The sequence below is a fragment of the Callithrix jacchus genome, chromosome 22 (assembly GCF_049354715.1).
Source record: "Callithrix jacchus isolate 240 chromosome 22, calJac240_pri, whole genome shotgun sequence".
Lineage (NCBI taxonomy): Eukaryota > Metazoa > Chordata > Mammalia > Primates > Cebidae > Callithrix > Callithrix jacchus.
In genome coordinates, this window is record NC_133523.1 from 35,874,735 (window position 1) to 35,892,571 (window position 17,837).

The 17,837-nt window shown below is 50.2% G+C and overlaps 1 protein-coding gene across 14 annotated transcripts in view; it reads right to left on the bottom strand.

Moving 5' to 3' along the window:
• Positions 1-670: 670 nt before the first annotated feature.
• The window catches only part of C22H19orf47 (chromosome 22 C19orf47 homolog), a 30,573-nt gene continuing 13,406 nt past the window's right edge, over positions 671-17,837 (bottom strand). For 6 of the 14 annotated variants that reach the window (XM_078359688.1, XM_078359693.1, XM_035284433.3 and 3 more), the window contains 5 exons: positions 13,852-13,933; positions 9,082-9,219; positions 6,871-7,023; positions 3,579-3,649; positions 671-1,979 (listed from right to left, as the gene is read on the bottom strand). In XM_078359688.1, the coding sequence (XP_078215814.1) occupies positions 1,485-1,979; positions 3,579-3,649; positions 6,871-7,023; positions 9,082-9,219; positions 13,852-13,933 (939 nt within the window). In that variant the 3' untranslated portion in view covers positions 671-1,484. The remainder of the gene's footprint in view (positions 1,980-3,578; positions 3,650-6,870; positions 7,024-9,081; positions 9,220-13,851; positions 13,934-17,837) is intronic. The other 8 variants (XM_035284434.3, XM_078359694.1, XM_078359689.1 and 5 more) reach the window with 3 other exon arrangements.

Sequence of the window (17,837 nt, forward strand, 5' to 3'; positions counted from 1 at the left end):
CACCAGCCCTCTTCCTGTTCCTTGTCCCACCTCAGCACCTCTGCCCCTGGCTGTCCCTCTGCCTGGAAGCTCCTCCTGGACTTCATGAAGCCACATTCCCAGCTCAATGTCCAAGTCATCCCTTCTGAAAGGCCCTCCTATCCCAACCCCTCAAGTGGCCTTGGCCACTTTCTCCTACCCCTTGAACTCCTTGGCCAGCACGACTGCTTCACCTACACCCCATCCCTGGAGAGGCCCTGCGGGCAGGCAGGGCCTTGGCCAGCCCTGCTCACTGCCTGCTCCCAGCTCCTAGGACAGGCCTGGCTCAGGGGCGCTGTGCAGCAGGGAGGGGTGAGCGATCAAACCAATGGAAACTCGTGGTCTCATAAAGGAAGCCCATCATTTGGAAAGGCACCAACAGGCAGAGTGGCAGAGGCAGGTGAAATCCATGGGGGAGGGGAGAGAGTGACAGAACCACTACGGCTTGCTGGGGACAGGAGGCAGCCTAACTGAATGGTGACCGTGGCCATTACTCCCCTCGACTCAGGGCCTGCAGCAGGGATGTGGCCCACGTTTGTGCAGGAAGCCTGACCTTCAGAGACGCAGCCCAACCCTCTGCCAGCACCCCTCACCTGCACTGCGCATGGCGTGAAACAGTCCTGCAACTCAGCCTGAAGGAGGTGGGAAGCAATTTGAAAGTCACAAAAATATATTAAAACAGCAGCTGTCTTCACCCTAGGCCCTGGCCTCCCTTCCCAGTGCCCCTTGTCCACCACAGACTTTCAGAGACAAAGACACCCAGGGCAGGAAAATGGATGCGCCTTGGCCGCAGCCCAGGGTCTGGAGAGGTCCCTCCAGCCTGGGAGTGAAGGGCAGCCAACAGTCTCAACAGGCTCGACGCCACCGCCGACGAGGGGGCCGCTGGGAGGCCGGAGGTACAGGAGGGTCGGGCAGGATGCAGCGGACAGTCGGGCCTTGCCACGGGGACAGAAAACAGAAGAGAAATGAACAGAATGAAGACAGGGAGAGAGAGAAGTCACAGCAGTTGGGGGAAGTGCAGAGGAGTGAGGGAGGTTGATGGGGAGTAGGGGAAGGGAGACCCTCCAGGTGATGCCCACTCAGTTTTGGGGGACAGGGAGGCTGATGAGCTGGGGTCTGAGGCAGCAGACCCTCCTGGCTGGGGAAGGGAACGTAGGAGAAGAAGAGGGCCCCTGGCACTTGAAAGAGGTAGAAAAGTGGGTTCTGCCAAGGTCACAGCCAGAGAAGAAAGCACAGAGGACATGAGAGAAGGGGAGTCCTGGAGCAGGCCAGGCAGCTGCGACGACCATCCCAGGCCAGGAGAAATGGGGGAATCCCCGAAATGCTCAGGCCCAGCTCCAGTGCCCAAGGGAGACAAGCCGTGTCATCCAAGAGCTGGCGGGGAGGCGTGATGAAGCCAGGAGCCTGGAGCAGGCCGGGGGCAGATGCCCGAGGGCTTTGCTGCCTGCACCCCGCCCACATGTGGGCTAGAAGGTCCTGCGGCCCAGTCTTTTGAACACGCTCACAGTGCCTGCGTGGTCCATCTGGGCACCAAGGCCCTCGCTGGAGCTGCTCCCCCGGGGCCCCACCAGAGTCCTCTTAATGGTGACCTTGACCTCTGCTGAGGACTTACTCTTGGTGCTGGTGACCTGGCTGTCCTGGGCCTCGGACACAAGGGCAGCTGCGCCCAGTCTCTGGATGATGCTGACTTTAGATAAGGACTCCGGCTTCTTCTCAAGCCCCGACCGTGAGGCAAGTGCTAGGCGCCGCAGTGTCGGGGCAGTGGCTGTTGTTGCTGAGCTTGTGGCCTTGGCTTTGACAGTCAGTGCTGGCTGGGGACTGGCCTTGGCTGGGCCCCGACCTAACTTCTTCAGGACCCCGGCATACTGCAAGACAGAGCTGCTGCTGTCATTGTCGCTGTCCCAAGCCAGATCCTCATCCATCTCTGGGGTGGCCCCCAGTCGGCTAAAGACTCCTGTGGGCTGTGGAGGTCAGAGACAAGACGAACGAGTCACTGAGTCACTCAACACACATTCATGGACAGCTGCTTCCTCTGTGCCTGGCCTCCTAGGACTCACACTTGGGAGAAACACCCATCAGTGACACCCCAGATAGTGGCAAGAGCCATGATAAGGGGAGTCCAGGGGCCTGGAGGAGCCCAAAGGAAGTATCTGACCTTCCTGGAAGTTCACGGAGGGCTCCCTGACAGAGGGGGCGTCTGAGCTGGAAGTGGGTCTAATAAAGAGGGAAGAGGACGGGTGTGCCACGCAAAGGGAAAGTCATTTGCAAGGTCAATAGGTGGGGATGAGTGGAGTGGAGAGATTAATCTGGTCATTCACTCCACGAATACTTTGAGTCTCAAATCTATATTGTACCTGGTCCTAGGCCAGCAGTGCTAGGGACACAGTGATGACCAAGATAGCCTCAGCTCTGCCCTCATGGGGCTCAATCCAGTGGGGGAGACAGGCTTGGCATCAGAAACGACACAAATGATTCTGCAAGAACGACAGTAACACATTCTATGATGGGAGAACGGAGAGCTGGAGGGCAGGAGACACAGGTACCTCACCATCAGTCAGAGGAACTCTCCCTGAGGCACCAACTTTGATGCCAGGCCCCCCAAGATGAATTAGCAGAGAAAAGAGCATGCGCTGCGCCCTGAAGGCAAGAAGCATAATCCTGCATGTGGAGCACTGACTATGTGCCCAGCTCTTCACAGGCCTGGATCTTCCACATGATCCCGAGTGTTCCCGCTCTCCTTGTGGTGAGATGCTAGGAAGTGAGCAAGCCCGAGGGGCCGCACCTGAGGAGCAGGACACTGGCAGGCAGGAAACACAGCCGGGAGATCTGCAGTAGTCACCAACAGGCCTGCACACCCCAGCACCAAGCAGGGATGACCTCAACCCTACAGCTGTCCTGGGAGGTGGGTCTATCCGGATGAGGAGGATGAAGTACAAAGGGCTTAAGTGACATGGCCAGAGCCACAGTCAGGCCCCTGCAGGCTTCAGGGTGTACTCTGAACCACACACCATGCCCGGGCCTGTGGGACTACAGGCCGTGGCAGAAAGTGCGTGCTGCATCAGGAGCCAGTGAAAAGTGTCTACAGGGCTTCTGCTGGGGGGACGGGCCCTGTCCTGTGGGCTGCACGCACTGCTGCTGTGAGGACAGGGGGCTGGGGGTCCATGGCAGCTGTGCGAGGCCATTCAGGAGGCTATCCTCCTATCCGGACAGAGAGGTGGCAGAGGAGGGAGACATGGTAGAGTCATCAGACCCACTAACAGATGCAATGGGGAGGGTGGGCAGCCCTGAGATGGGGGCCCAGGAGAGTACTTACTTTGGGGGAAGATGCTAAGACCAGTTGGGGACATGGTGGGTGGGAGGCATTCAGGAGTCTCTGGACCCCCAGGGCTGGAAATTGGGAGACAAGACAGGGCAGAAGACAGGGACAAACCGCCAGTGCGAAGCCGGGAACTGAGGCTGGAAAGGCGGCCAAGTGACAGGTGAGATACACAAGAGTCAGGAGCATCACTCAGAGAGGACGAGAGCTCAAATGCCCAGGACTGTTTCCCTTCCCCACTCACTTTACTCCCCGTCGTGGTGTCTGCCTTGGTCTCGGCGCCGAGGCGGTCAAACACAGACGTCCTGTGGAGACCTGGGAGGGAAGTGAGGCCATCAGGGAGAGGCCCCGGTGGGCCAGCCCTAGGCTGAGTACCATACAGACACCAAGGCATCCCAGACACCAGTAACTATGGGATAGGCAGGGCCAGACTGTGCTGAGTCAGGTGTTATGTCTACACTGTTGGCTCAGGCTGACCTTAACCCACCCACATCTGGCTAGTCAAACGTGAGAAAGACCAGCTGCAACTGGCAGATTCCCTGCACCTCAGCACTAGCTCATGCACTGTGCGCACGGGAAGAGTTCTCAGTCCCTGCACATTCCTTCCACTTCTTGGGGTCAGAGACCTCTGAGTGAATCTCTTGAGTGGTAATGCAGCCTCCCCTAAATAAATTACAACCTGACAGCCATCAGTAGAATGTTTACTAAATTATGGTATATAAATACTCTGGAAATAATAAATGACCATTAAAAAAAGAAGGAAGCAGATCTACCTGCACTAATATGAGAAGATCTCAATTAAAAAGTTATAGAACATGGGCGAGACATGGCGGGGCACGCCTGTAATCCCTTTGGGAGGCCAAGGCAGGAGGATCACCTGAACCCAGGAGTTTGAGAACAATCTGGGTAATGTAGTGAGACCTTGTCTCTCTCTCTCTCTATGTGTGTGTGTGTGTGTGTGTGTGTGTATATATATATATATACACGTATATATATGTATATATATTCTGAGTCACATATATACACACACACACACACACACACACACACACACGAATATATGAACAAAAAAGCTGTAGAACAGGAGTGGTGGCTCATGTCTGTAATCCCAATACTGTGGGAGGCAGTGGTGGGCAGATTGTGCGAGCCTAAGAGTTAGAAATGAGACTTTAAAAATTAGCTGGGCATGGTGGCCAACACCTGTAGTCCCTGCTACTGGGGAGGTCAGGTGGGAACCCAGGAGTTCAAGGCTGTAATGAGCTGTGTTCATACCACACAGCTAGGCAACAGAGCAAGACTCTGTCTCAAAAAAAAAAAAAAGTTAGGTCCAGGCACAGTGGCTCACGCCTGTAATCCCAGCATTTTGGGAGGCCAAGGCACGTGGTTCACCTGAGGTCCGGAGTCTGAGAACAGCCTGAGAATAGCACAAATGCTATTTGTGTTTAAAAAAGAAAAACTAGGCCAGGTGCCGTAGCTCACACCTATAATCCTAGCAATTTGGAAGGCTGAAATGGGCAGATCACTCTAGCCTGGGCAACATAGCAAAATCCCATCTCTACAAAAAACACAAAAATAAGGTGGGCGTGGTGGCGCATGCCTGTAGTCCCAGCCACTCATGAGGCTGAGGCAGGACTGCTTGAACCTGGGAGGTCGAGGAAGCTGCAGTGAGTCGACATGGTGCCACTGCACCCCAGCCTGGGTGAAGTGAGGCCCTGTCTCAAAAAACAAAAATTTTAAAAAAGAAAAGCTGCCTATGTATGTGTACATATACGTACATAGATGTTGGTCTAGAAAGGTTAACAAGAGACAGGGACATGGGAGTGAGGAAAAAGAGTTTTGTTTTCTTTTCTTTTTGTTTTTGTTTTTTTTAGAGATGGGGTTTCACCATGTTGGCCTGGATGGTCTCGATCTCTTGACCTCGTGATCCACCCACCTCAGCCTCCCTCAGTGCTGGGATTACAGGAGTGAGCCACCGTGCCGGGCCTAAGAGTTTTGTTTTGTTTTGAGACGGAGTCTCACTCTGTTGCCAGGCTGGAGTGCAGTGGCACAATATGGCTCACTGCAACCTCTGCCCGGCAGGTTTAAGCAATTCTCGTGTCTCAGCCTCCCAAGTAGCTGGGACTACAGGCGTGCTCCATCACACCCAGCTAATGTTTTTTGTATTTTTTAGTAGAGACAGGGTTTTACCATGTTGGCCAGGATGGTTTTGATGTCTTGACCTCGTGATCTGCCTGCCTCAGCCTCCCACAGCACTGGGATTACAAGTGTGAGCCATGGGCACCCATCAAGCGTTTGTTTTTATTGAATATGTTTCTGAAAGTGCTGGAGCAACAAGCATAGGCCACCATCCCCAGCCTTTTATTTTTTTTAATAGAGACAGGAGCTCACCATGTTGCATGCTTGAACTCCTAGGCTCAAGTTATCTTCTTGCCTCAATCTCCCAAAGTTCTGGGATTACAGCCGTGCATCACCATGCCCAGCCAAGAGATCATCTCTGTACTTCCAGTTACAAGGCCTAGTTTTGGACTATATCTCCACTCGTCTTCTGGCTCACAATAATAGTGCCATTTTGGGGTAAATTGTAAATTTTCCTGAACTAACAATACCTTGCAAGATACCTGGGGATGAATTAAAGTTGTTATAGCTGCTGAACTTCAGGTGAACCTGTGTAGGGTTACCTTTTGAACCTCCTCTGGAACCTCTACTGAGGATGATATAATTATTCCATTTAAGCATCTGCCAGATTCTATTTTATAATCTCACAAATTTTATGTTCATCTATGTTAACTAGTCAATTAAAGACCATTATCTCTAAAGATTTTTATCTTAATTCTTCTAAGTCACACACATTCTACTGTTTTATTTTCACGATTCAAAATCAGCATTTCTTCTGATTTAGACTGTAACGACGCTAAAATAATATTAAGATTGTAAATGCTGGATGATGATTATAATTATATATTTCTCTTTATTTTACTGCTTTGGAAACATTTTGCTCTAGCAATCCAAATCTTACATTTCAAAGTCCATCAAAAAAGCCACAACTTGAAAAGAAAGAGAATTCTACACTGAATCTTGTAGAAAATGAACTTTCTCCACGCCTAATTCCCATACTTGCTCTCTTGTTATTTGACTTATATTTGTTTAAGTATGTATGTGTATATATGTGTTTGATTTTTAGGAGGAAACATTAAAATGTATTTAAAACATTAAAAAACAATGGTGCCATTTTGGGGTATTTGTCCTTGGCCAAGCATGGTCACTCATTTTACAGCAAGCCATTGCTCTATCCTTGCTCCTGTCCCTTTGGGAAGAGGCGCCAAGGAGCCCAGCCTACACTAACTGCAGGATCAGAGGGCAGAGGTATTCTGTCTCCCTCCTCTGTGGCTACCATCGATGTCCCCTTGACCTAAGGCTCCTGCATCCCCCATTAGAGCCTACTTCTCTGCCACCATCTGTAGGGTATGACGGGCCCTGTGTGATGCAGCGGGAAGGACACAATCTCTGCAGGGAAGCGTAGCTTGGTGGGCCAGTACCTTTTGCTGCCTGCTGCTGCTCCAGGATCTTGCGGGTGCGGGGTGTGGTGCCTTTGGGCATGTTGATGACATACTTCCCCTCCATCTCAGCAGTAACCCGGCGCCGCTTGGCAGGAACAGCCAGGCTCTCCTCCTCCTGGCGGGCTAGGGCTGCTGGGGGAACAAAGTGGGGGTATCAGCACCCTCTGAGACAGAATGTTCTCCCAGGATTGAGGCCAGACACCAGGTGTCCTTTATCACCACACGTTCACATGACTGGAATCCCCAACCACCCACATCACCTCTGACTGAACCACCAAGAAACTCAGGTCTATGCGACACGGGACCATGGAAGATGCCCAGAATTCCCAGGCTGTGGCAGGCCTCCCAGGCTTCCTGTGGCACTGTACCTGTTCCGAGTAGGCTCATGGCCCAGCCCAGCCCACATCCCCTCAGATGGAGAACCTGCTGGGTGGTGGAAAGGTTCTAGAGCTCCAAGCAGGCAGTGCTTTTACTGTTGCACTCACTTTTCACCAAGCACTTGAGCTGTGTACACTTATAAGTTGTGAATTGTGTGTAAGTTACACCTTAATTTAAAAAATGAATCCCCTCAAATGTGTTAAGGGTTAAAAGAGCCAGTTGCTCCCAGGCTCAGCATCTTGACAATACTTTATAAACTGATTTTAACTTCTTTTTTTTTGAGATGGAGTTTTTGTTCTTGTTGCTCAGTCCGAAGTACAATGGCACGATCTCAGCTCACTACAACCCTACAACCTATTTCTCCCGGGTTCAAGAGATTCTCCTGCCTCAGCCTTCCAAGTAGCTGGGATTACAGGCATGTGCCACCACGTCTAGCTAATTTTTGTATTTGTGGTAGAGACAGGGTTTCACCATGTTGGTCAGGCTGGTCTTGAACTGACCTCGGGTGATCCGCCCTCCTCAGCCTCCCAAAGTGCTGGGATTACAGGCGTGAGCCACCACGCCCAGTCTTTTTTGCTCATGGCACACAAATCAAAGGCCAGAAGAGGGTGAGGCACTTCCAAACCTGCAGGACAAAGGGGAGACTTTGTGATGGAGGTGGATGGGGCATGATGGGAGTGGGTGTCAGAAACATGAAGTGCCCTGCGCCTCAGTTTCCACATTTGCCTTATGACACCATGAAGTCATTGCTGAGGGGATGGGTCTAGCAAAGGCATGAGAGCATGGTGGATGGGAAGGCTTGTGAGCCAGGGACTGCAGGCCCACCCCAGTTCTCAAGCTGAGGCCTGGAGGAGCACAGAGGCCGACATGGAGCAGTCTGGGGAGGACGAGTGCTCAAGCCAAGGGGTCACCAGGGGCAAAGGGCCCATGACAGTGAGGAGGCTAGAGGGGAGCAAGTGAGCATGTAAAGTGGGGAGATGCAAGAGATGAATCCACATGACGCAAGCCCCTACAGACCACGTGGGGAAGATGCCCTTTATTCCTGGAGTAACAGGAAACCCTGGAGAGTTCCAGCCTAGGGGGTTATAGGATCAGATTGTAAGGCTTCAAGGATCCCTTGGCTGCTGAGAAGAGGCCAAGAGGTTCTTAACTTTTTTTTTTTTTTGAGACGGAGTTTCACTCTTGTTACCCAGGCTGGAGTGCAATGGCGCAATCTCGGCTCACCACAACCTATGCCTCCTGGGTTCAGGCAATTCTCCTGCCTCAGCCTCCCGGGTAGCTGGGATTACAGGCACGTGCCACCATGCCCAGCTAATTTTTTGTATTTTTAGTAGAGATGGGGTTTCACCATGTTGACCAGGATGGTCTCGATCTCTTGACCTCATGATCCACCCGCCTCGGCCTCCCAAAGTGCTGGGATTACAGGCATGAGCCACCGCTCCCAGCTCAAGGTTCTTAACTTTGACCCTAGGCATTAAGCACAGAGCTGGGCACAAGTCGGGGGCTCGGTGACCACCTGTTCACAAAGCCTGAACCCCTGCGTGAGAAGGCAATGCACACATGCCTCAACACACCAACTCAGGTGCTCATCCTCCCGGTGGGTATCACCACCCCCCATGCTACAGACGTAGAAAGTGAGGCCCGCAGTCATATGGCAACTTGATCAAGTTTATAGAGGTGATTCAGGCCAAATGCTTTATATAACTTGCAGCCTTCAAAGCACTTTACAGTATTGGGAGCATGCCCCCCAACACCTCCTGCCAACCCACATTCCCCTCCTGCTCCTCCCACTACCTGTCCATGTGCCCTCACCAGTGGCCTTGGCACTCTTTGCTGCCATCTTGTTGGATACAGTGACCGAGATCTTGGAGGTACTCGTGTCTGGGCGCCTGGGGGGCGTGTTGGGTGGGGAGTCACGGTTTAGGCTGTTGGTGATCATTCGAGAGGCAGCTGCAGGAAGAAAAGGGGAGAGTCCGGTCAGGTGGGATCCTGAGAGACAGGTCTCAATCCAGTAGTCCCAGGATGGAGAAGGTGAGCCTTGGGACTGAATGAGATGGTCAGCTGGTGTCACTCTGGGGCTGCATAGTCCTCATGATGGGGATGCTTGGGGACAGGGTGGGCTGCATCTCCCCAGGAACTAGCCCATCCCTCCCTACCCTAGGAGCCTTTCCTGAGGCTCTAGACCACATTAGTTCCCATCACGCCTCAGCCATCAGTCACCCAGCCTCTGCTGAGTTCACCCCTCCCCTCCCTGAGGTGCTCCGTCCATGCTTGTCTCCAGGATCTTCCTTACCCAGCAAGAAGACACCTCCTCAGGGTCCTTGCTGTTCCTTCTGCCTGACATGCGGTTCCCCAACTACAGCGGGATTGCTGCATCTCATCATGCAAGCCTCCTCTCTGATGGTAACTCCTCAGAGAAAACTTCCCTGACCACCCCCTCAAAAACAGCACCTCCTTACCCACTTCCCCACTTTCACTTTCTTCACAGCCCTTACAGCTACTTGAAATTAAACTATATTTGTTTACTGGTAAATTCACTCACAAGAACGCAAGCTCCACGAGGAGGCCATGTCTGTTTACTGCTGTATCCCAGTGCCTAAAGTAGTTTCTGAGGACAGACACAGGGGTGCACACTTGTAATCCCTGTACTTTGGGAGGCCGAGGCCGGTGGATCGCTTGAGGCCAGTTCAAGACCAGCCTGGGCAACATGCCAAAACCCCGTCTCCACCAAAAATACAAAAAGTTAGCCAGGCATGGTGGCACATGCCTGTAGTCCCAGCTACTCAGGCGGCTGAGGCAGGAAGATCACTTGAACCCAGGAGGTCAAGGCTGCAATGAGCTATGGTCGCACCGCTGCACTCTAGCCTGGGCAAGAGAGTGAAACTCAGTCTCAGAAAAAAAAAAAAAAAAAAAGGAAACTACATTAAACCATCACAGCCATTTAACAAAATGTGACCCCCAAGTACCCACCACCCAGGTCAGGCATCAGGGCATTATTGGTGCCCAGAAGTCCCAGGACAGATCCCTCCCTATCAGACCTCCTCCCTCTCTGCAGGAAGAAATTCTTGGTCTTCAGGCCTGCTCTCTCTCCTCGGTTAATGATTTGGGATATACCCTAGTGCTTCTTCAGACATTTCTCAGGTTGGATGGGTGGCTTTATGTCCAGTGGCTGCAAACACTCTGGCTATGCAGAATCTGTCCTGTGAGAACCTCCATTCACAACACTCTTTACCTAGCTGAGTGCAACATGATCGGGATTTTCTGCTATAAAAGGCAAGCTGTGAAGACGGCCCTGCCTCTCATGCTGTACCCAGAGGGAAGTGTGCTGCTGAAAAGATGTCAGGAATGTGCTGCTTTATCGTCATGACAGGCAAGCACCATTTGGGTGGAGGTTAAGCAGCCAACTCTGTCTTTACTCGGTTGTATATGAGTTGCAGTCAGGGTATCAGAGAACAAAAACCTGTTCTCTTTCTCCCTCCTGACAGAACACAGTTGACGATAGGACGTGTGCAAAAGTGATCATCTCAGGAAAGCTGTTTTTGGGGCATTCTTCCCACCCCTTTCCTTCTTTGCCTATTTCCCCTTCTCTTTTTATTTTTTCTTTCTTTTTTTTTTTCTAAGGGACAAGGTCTCACTCTGATTCCCAGGATGATGGAGTGCAGTGCTGCCATCATAACTCACTGCGGCCTCAAAGTCCTGGGCTCCAGCAATCCTCCCACCTTAGCCTCCCAAGTAGCTGGGACTACAGGCACATGCCACCACACACAGCTAATTTAATAATTTGTGTAGAGACAGCATCTCACGATGTTGCCCAGGCTGGTCTCAAGTGATCCTCCCACCTGGGCCTCCCAAAGTGCTTGGATTAAAGGCATAGGCCACCATACCCAGCTGAAAATTTCATTTATGAAGATTTGAAAGACTGGTAAAACTAATGTGTGCTGTTAGCAATCAGGGTAGTGGGTACCCTGGAGATGATGTGGTGGCTGGGAGAGGGCACGAGGGACTCTGGAAGGCTGGTCATGTTTCCGTGGCTGGATGTGGGTATTGGCTACATAGGTATCATATCTATGAAAGCCACCCACTGTACTCTTATGATTGAACCCTTTTCTGAATGTATGTTATGGGGGAGTGTTACAGAAATGAACCCTAATTTGCTCAGCCTCTCTGCATCCACGCCTTTGGGTAGGCCCCGCCCACACTGACTCTGGACTTAGCCATGTAACCTGCTTTGGCCAATAGGACAAGAACAAATGTTGTGCAAGCAGAGGCTTAAGAGGTGTTTTGCATACTGGGGCCAGCCCTCCTCTGCTGCTTTTGGGAACCCTGCAACCACCACTGTGACCAAGCCCAGGCTAGTCTGCTAGATAATTATGGACATGTAGCCAAGTCACCCTGTGGGCCCAGATAACATGAGGACAACCATCAGATATGTGAATGAGGCCATAAACCAAGCTTCAATCTAGCTGCCAGGTGACCAGCAAAATCAGCTGAGTTGGCTTACAGCAGAACTGACCAGCCAGCCCATGAAATCATGAGAAATAAATGCCCATGTTTTAGCAAGGCATGGTGGCTTGTGCCTGTAATCCCAGCTATTCAGGAGGCTGAGGTGGGAGGATCACTTGAGGCCAGGACTTTGAGGCTACAGTGAGCTCTGACTGCACCACTACACTCCAGCCTGGGCAAGAGAGCGAGACTCTCATCTCAAGAAATGAAAATACATGTCTGTCTGTGTCTCTCTCTCTCTCTCTCTCTCTCTCTCTGTGTGTGTGTGTGTGTGTGTGTGTGTTTGAGATGATTCTCTGTGTGTGTGTGTGTGTGTGTGTGTGTGTGTGTGTGTGTGTGTTTGAGATGAAGTCTTACTCTGTTGCCAGGCTGGAATGGCACGATCTTGGCTCACTGCAATCTACGCTTCCCGAGTTCAAGTGATTCTCCTATCTCAGCCTCCCATGTAGCTGGAATTACAGGCGTGCACCACCATGCCCAGCTAATTTTTGTATTTTTAGTAGAGATGGGGTTTCACCATGTTGGCCAGGACTCGATCTCTTGACCTTGTGATCCGCCCGCCTTGGCTTCCCAGAGTGCTGGGACTACAACTGTGAGCCACCGCGCCCAGCCCACATGTCTGTGTTTTAAAGCACAGTTTTGGGGCAGCTTAGTTATCAGCAAAGGGAAGCTAATGTGTATGTTAAAATTTAGAAGTTTACTTTTAAAAAGCAAAAATAGGCAGGTGCAGTGGCTCGTGCCTGTACTTTGGGAGGCTGAGATGGGTGGATCACTTGAGAACCAGCCTGGAAAATGTGGCAAAACCCCGTCTCTACTAAAAATACAAAAATTAGCTGGGCATGGTGGTGCACACCTATAATCCCAGCTACTTGGATGACTGAGGTTCAAGAATCACTTGAACTTGGGGGCAGAGGTTGCAGTGAGCTGACATCGTGCCACTGCACTCCAACATGGGCAACACAGTGAGACCCTGTCTCAAAAATAATTTTTAAAAGGCCAGGCGCACTGGGAGTGGTGGCTCATGCCTATAATCCCAGCACTTTGGGAGGCAGAGGCAGGTGGATCACAAGGTCAAGAGATCGAAACCATCCTGGTCAACATGGTGAAACCCCATCTCTACTAAAAATACAAAAATTAGCTGGGCATGGTGGCGCATGCCTGTAGTCCCAGCTACTCAGGAGGCTGAGGCAGGAGAATTGCTTGAACCAAGGAGACGGAGGTTGCGGTGAGCCGAGATCGTGCCATTGCACTGCAGCCTGGTTAACAAGAGCAAAACTCCATCTCAAAAAAAAAAAGGCCAGGCACAGTGGCAGCTCACACCTGTAATCCCAGCACTTTGGGAGGGTGAGGCGGGTGGATCACCTGAGGTGTTTGAGACCAGCCTGGCCAACAGGGTGAAATCCCATTTCTACTAAAAATAAAAAATTAGCCAGGCATGGTGGCATGCACCTGTAATCCCAGCTCCTCGGGAGGCTGAGGCAGGAGAATCAATCAAACCCAGGGGGTAGAGGTTGCAGTGGGCCGAGAGCATGGCACTGCACTCCAGCTTGGGTGACAGGGGAGACTCCATCTCAAAAAAAAAAAAAGAAAAAGAAAAAGTATAAATACAGTCAGTACTCATCATTCATAGATTCCAACTTTGCCTACTCATTAAAATGTCTTTGCAATCCCAAAATCAGTGCAGGCAGTGCTTTCACTGCATTCACAGACATACAGAGGGAACAATCTGAGTCGCTCCAGACACGCTCCCAAATGAGAACAAAGAAGGCATTCTTACCCTCTTGTTTCAGGTCCCACTCTGTAAACAAGTATCCTTTGCCCAGCCTACTTGATGCCATGAATGTGCACATTTTTCTTATTTTTGTTGGTGATTTTGCTGTTTAAAATAGCCCCCTGGCCAGGAGCAGTGGCTCACAACTATAATCCTAGCTACTCAGGACGCTGAGGCCCAACAATTGCTTGAACCAGGAGGCAGAGGTTACGGTGAACCAACATTGTGTCACTGTACTCCAGCCTGGGCAACAAGAGTGAAACTCTTTCTCAAATCAAGGAAAACAGGCCTGAAGAGTTAGGACTCACCACTAGTTGTGCCACGGCGAATCTCGCCTGCGAGGGGGCTGGGGCTAGAGGGCACTGACTCAGTGGCAGCTTTGCACATGTCCTGTAAAAAAAGAACAGGCACCTGGGTCACCACAGCAGAATCACAGACCTAGAGATCTAAGCAACACCAGTAGGATCAGCATCTGATTGCCAGAGAAGATTGTAACACATTTCACTCCTAACCACAAGAAACCATCAGACATCCCCAAACTGAGGGGCACTCTATAAAATATTTAACCAGTACTCTACAAAACTATCACATTCATTGAAAAAAAACAGGCCAGGTACAGTGGCTCATGCCTGTAATCCCAGCACTTTGGGAGGCCGAGGCAAGTGGGTCACCTGAGGTCAGGAGTTTGAGACTGGCCTGGCCAACATAGTGAAACCTGGTCTCTACTAAAAATACAAAAATTAGCCAGGTGTGATGGTGCACATGTATAATCCCAGCTACTCAGGGGGCTCAGGCAGGAGAATCAATTGAACCCAGGAGGCAGAGGCTGCAGTGAGCTAAGATTGTGCCACTATATTCCAGCCTGGGCAACAGAGTGAGACTCCATCTCAAAAACAAAAAAGACTACAAAACTCATATATTATAAGAGAAAATGAGACATGATAAGTAAATGCAATGCAATATGGTATCCTGGATTGGATCTTAGAACAGATTATTGTTTTTCTTTTCCTTTTTTTTTGAGACAGGGTCTCACTCTGTTGCCCAGACTCAAGTGATCCTTCCTCCTTAGCCTCCCAAGTAGCTAGGACCACAGGTGCCAAACCACCATGCCTGGTTAACCTTTTGTATTTTTGGTAGAGATGAGGAGTCTGGTCAAAACAGATCATTGGTGGAAAGAAAAACTGATGGAATCCACATATTCAAAAAGAGATGGGGAAGAAAAGGGGCCAGACATGGTGGCTCACGCCTGTAATTCCAACTACTTGGAAGGCTGAGGCAGGAGAGCTGCCTAAACTCTGGAATTCAAGACTAGCCTAGGCAACAAAGTGAGACCCCATCTCTATTTTAAAAAGAAAAAAAGAGCTGGGAGCTGTGGCTCACGCCTATAATCCTAGCTTCTAGGGAGGCAGAGGCGGGAGGCTAGCTTGAGCCCAGGAGTTCGAGACCTGCCTGAGCAATATAGCGAGACCCGCCTGAGCAATACAGCGAGACCCTGTTCTCCACAAAAAGAAAAAAACAAAAAGACAAAAATAAATAAATAAATAAGCATTTAAAAAAAAGGAAAGAAAAAAAGAATGCCACGATCTGTAATTTAGTTAACGGTTAGTATACTAATGTTAATTTCTTAATTTTGACAAATGTTTCATGGTTATGTAAGATGCTAACATCAGAGGAAGCTTGGTGTAGAAAACACAGAAGCTTTTTTTTTTTGAGATGGAGTCTTGCTCTGTCGCCCTGGCTGGAGTGCAGTGGCACGATCTCGGCTAACTGCAACCTCTGCCTCCTGGGTTCAAGCAATTCTCCCGCCTCAGCCTCCCAAGTAGCTGGGACTACAGGTGTCCACCACCATGCCTGGCTAATTTTTGTATTTCTTAGTAGAGATGGGGTTTCACCATGTTGGCCAGGATGGTCTCGATCTCTTGACCTCATGATTTACCCACCCCAGCCTCCCAAAGTACTAGGATTACAGGCTTGAGCTACCACATCTGGCCAACACAGAAGCTTTCTATACTATTATCTGAATTTTTCTACAAATCCATAATTATTCTCAAATTTAGAAGTTTTGGCCAGGTGCAGTGGCTCACACCTGTAATTCCAGTACTTTGGGAAGCCAAGGTGGGGGGATCACTTGAGGCCAGGAGTTCAAGACAAGCCTGACCAACATGGTGAAACCCCACCTCTACCAAAAAATATAATAATTAGCCAGATGTGGTGGCACGCACCTGTAATCTCAGCTACTTGGGAGGCTAAGCCAAGAGAATTGCTTGAACCCAGGAGGTAGAGGTTGCAGTGAGCCAAGATCACACCACCGCACCTCAGACAGAGCCAGACACCGTCTCAAAAAAAATTTTCTTTTAAAATTACAGTTTAAAGAAAAAAAAAGTGTTTTGCTCAGTGACCTTCTCCATGACAACTCAAATAATGTCCCTGGCTTGAGAAAGCCCTCACTGTGGGCTCCTGTCCTGGATGATAGAGAAATGAAGGCCTATTCCTGGGATGGTGGAAGCCATTCCATTAAAAATAATGAGAATAGGCCAGGCACAGTGGCTCATGCCTGTAATCCCAGCACTTTGGGAGGCTGAGGCAGGTGGATCACGAAGTCAGATCAAAACCATCCTGGCTAGCACGGTGAAAACCTGTCTCTACTAAAAATACAAAAAATTAGCTGAGCATGTTGGCACTTGCCTGTAGTCCCACCTCCCCAGGAGACTGAGGCAGGAGAATCACTTGAACCCGGGAGGTGGAGGCTGCAGTGAGCCGAGATAGCACCGCTGCACTTGAGCTTGGGTGACAGAGCAAAACTCCATCTCAAAAAAAAATTGAGAATAACCACAGCAGCCACCATTTGGTAAGCGGAGTGCTTGAGAACAAAGATGTAGAGCAAGTTTCCTTCTCAGTCAAGTGGAGGAGGAAGTGAGTTCATACAGATGAAGGATAGAGACGCCACGCACCATAGCTCATGCCTGCAGTCCCAGCACTTCTGAAGGCTGAGATGAGAGAATTGTTTGAGGAGTTTGAGACCAGCCTGGCAACAGTGACACCTGCGTCTCTACAAAAAATTTAAAACTTAGCCAAGCATGGTGTCATGCACTTGCAGTCCCAGCTACTGGGGAGCTTAGGTGGTAGGATCGCTTGAGCCCAGGAGTTTGAGGCTGCAGTAAGCTGTGATTTTACCACTGAACTCCAGCCTGGGCAACAGAGTAAGACCCTGTGTCAAAAACAGATGAAAGATGGCTGGGTACAAGGGCTCACACCTGTAATCCCAGACCTTTGGGAGGCCGGGGCAGGTGGATCACCTGAGGCCAGGAGTTCAAGACCAACCTGGGCAATATGGCAAAACCCCATCTGTACTAAAATTAAAAAGCATAGCTAGGAGTCGAGATGTACAGCTGTAATCTCAACCACTCAGGTGCCTGAAGAATGAGAATCTCTTAAACTCGGGAGGCAGAGGCTGCAGTGAGCCAAGATAGCATCACTGCACTCCAGGCTGGGAAACAGGGCGGGATTCTGTCTCAATGAAATAAATGAGAGGCCAGGCACAGTGGTACATGCCTGTAGTCCCAGTTACTCAGGAGGCTAAGATGGGAGAATCACTTGAACCCGGGAGACGGAGGTTGCAGTGAGTTGAGATCGTGCCACTGCACTCTAGACTGGGCGATGGAGCAAAACCCTGTCTCAAAAATAAATAAAACAAACAAGTAAAGGAAGGAAGGGAGGAACAGAGGGAAAGACAGAGAGACAGACAGACAGAAAGAAAGAAAGAAAAAAAGAGAGAGAAAGAAAAAACAAAAATAAAAAATAAAAAAGAGAAAGAGAAAGAAGGAAAGAAACAGAGAGAGAAAGAAAGGGGGAGGGGAGAGGGAGGAAGGGAGGGGAGAGAAAGAGAGAGAGGGAGGGAGGGAGGAGAGGATGGATGGAGTCAGTGCCTAACAGGCCCAGCAAGTGCTTGATAAGTATTAGCTATTATATGAATAACTTAATGAGTACCTCATACAGGTCTGGTGCTCAGAGCCACATACACTATCTGGTAGGTGGCCACAGCCACGCTAGCCTCAGGGCTGTGTGAAAAGGCCACTCTAAGAGACCCAGGAAGGTTGGTAACTATAAGTGGACAGGTCGAGACTGGAATGTCCAGGTTGTGAGCCAAGTTGCCATCTGGGTCCCACATAGGAAGCTGCTGTCCCGGAGATGATAGTTATCACAAGAGAGATTAGCATTATCTTCCCTGTGATGATAATTATTACAGAGGGACCCGAATACAGGCAGTTTCCATGTGCTAGTGCTTTACATAGCT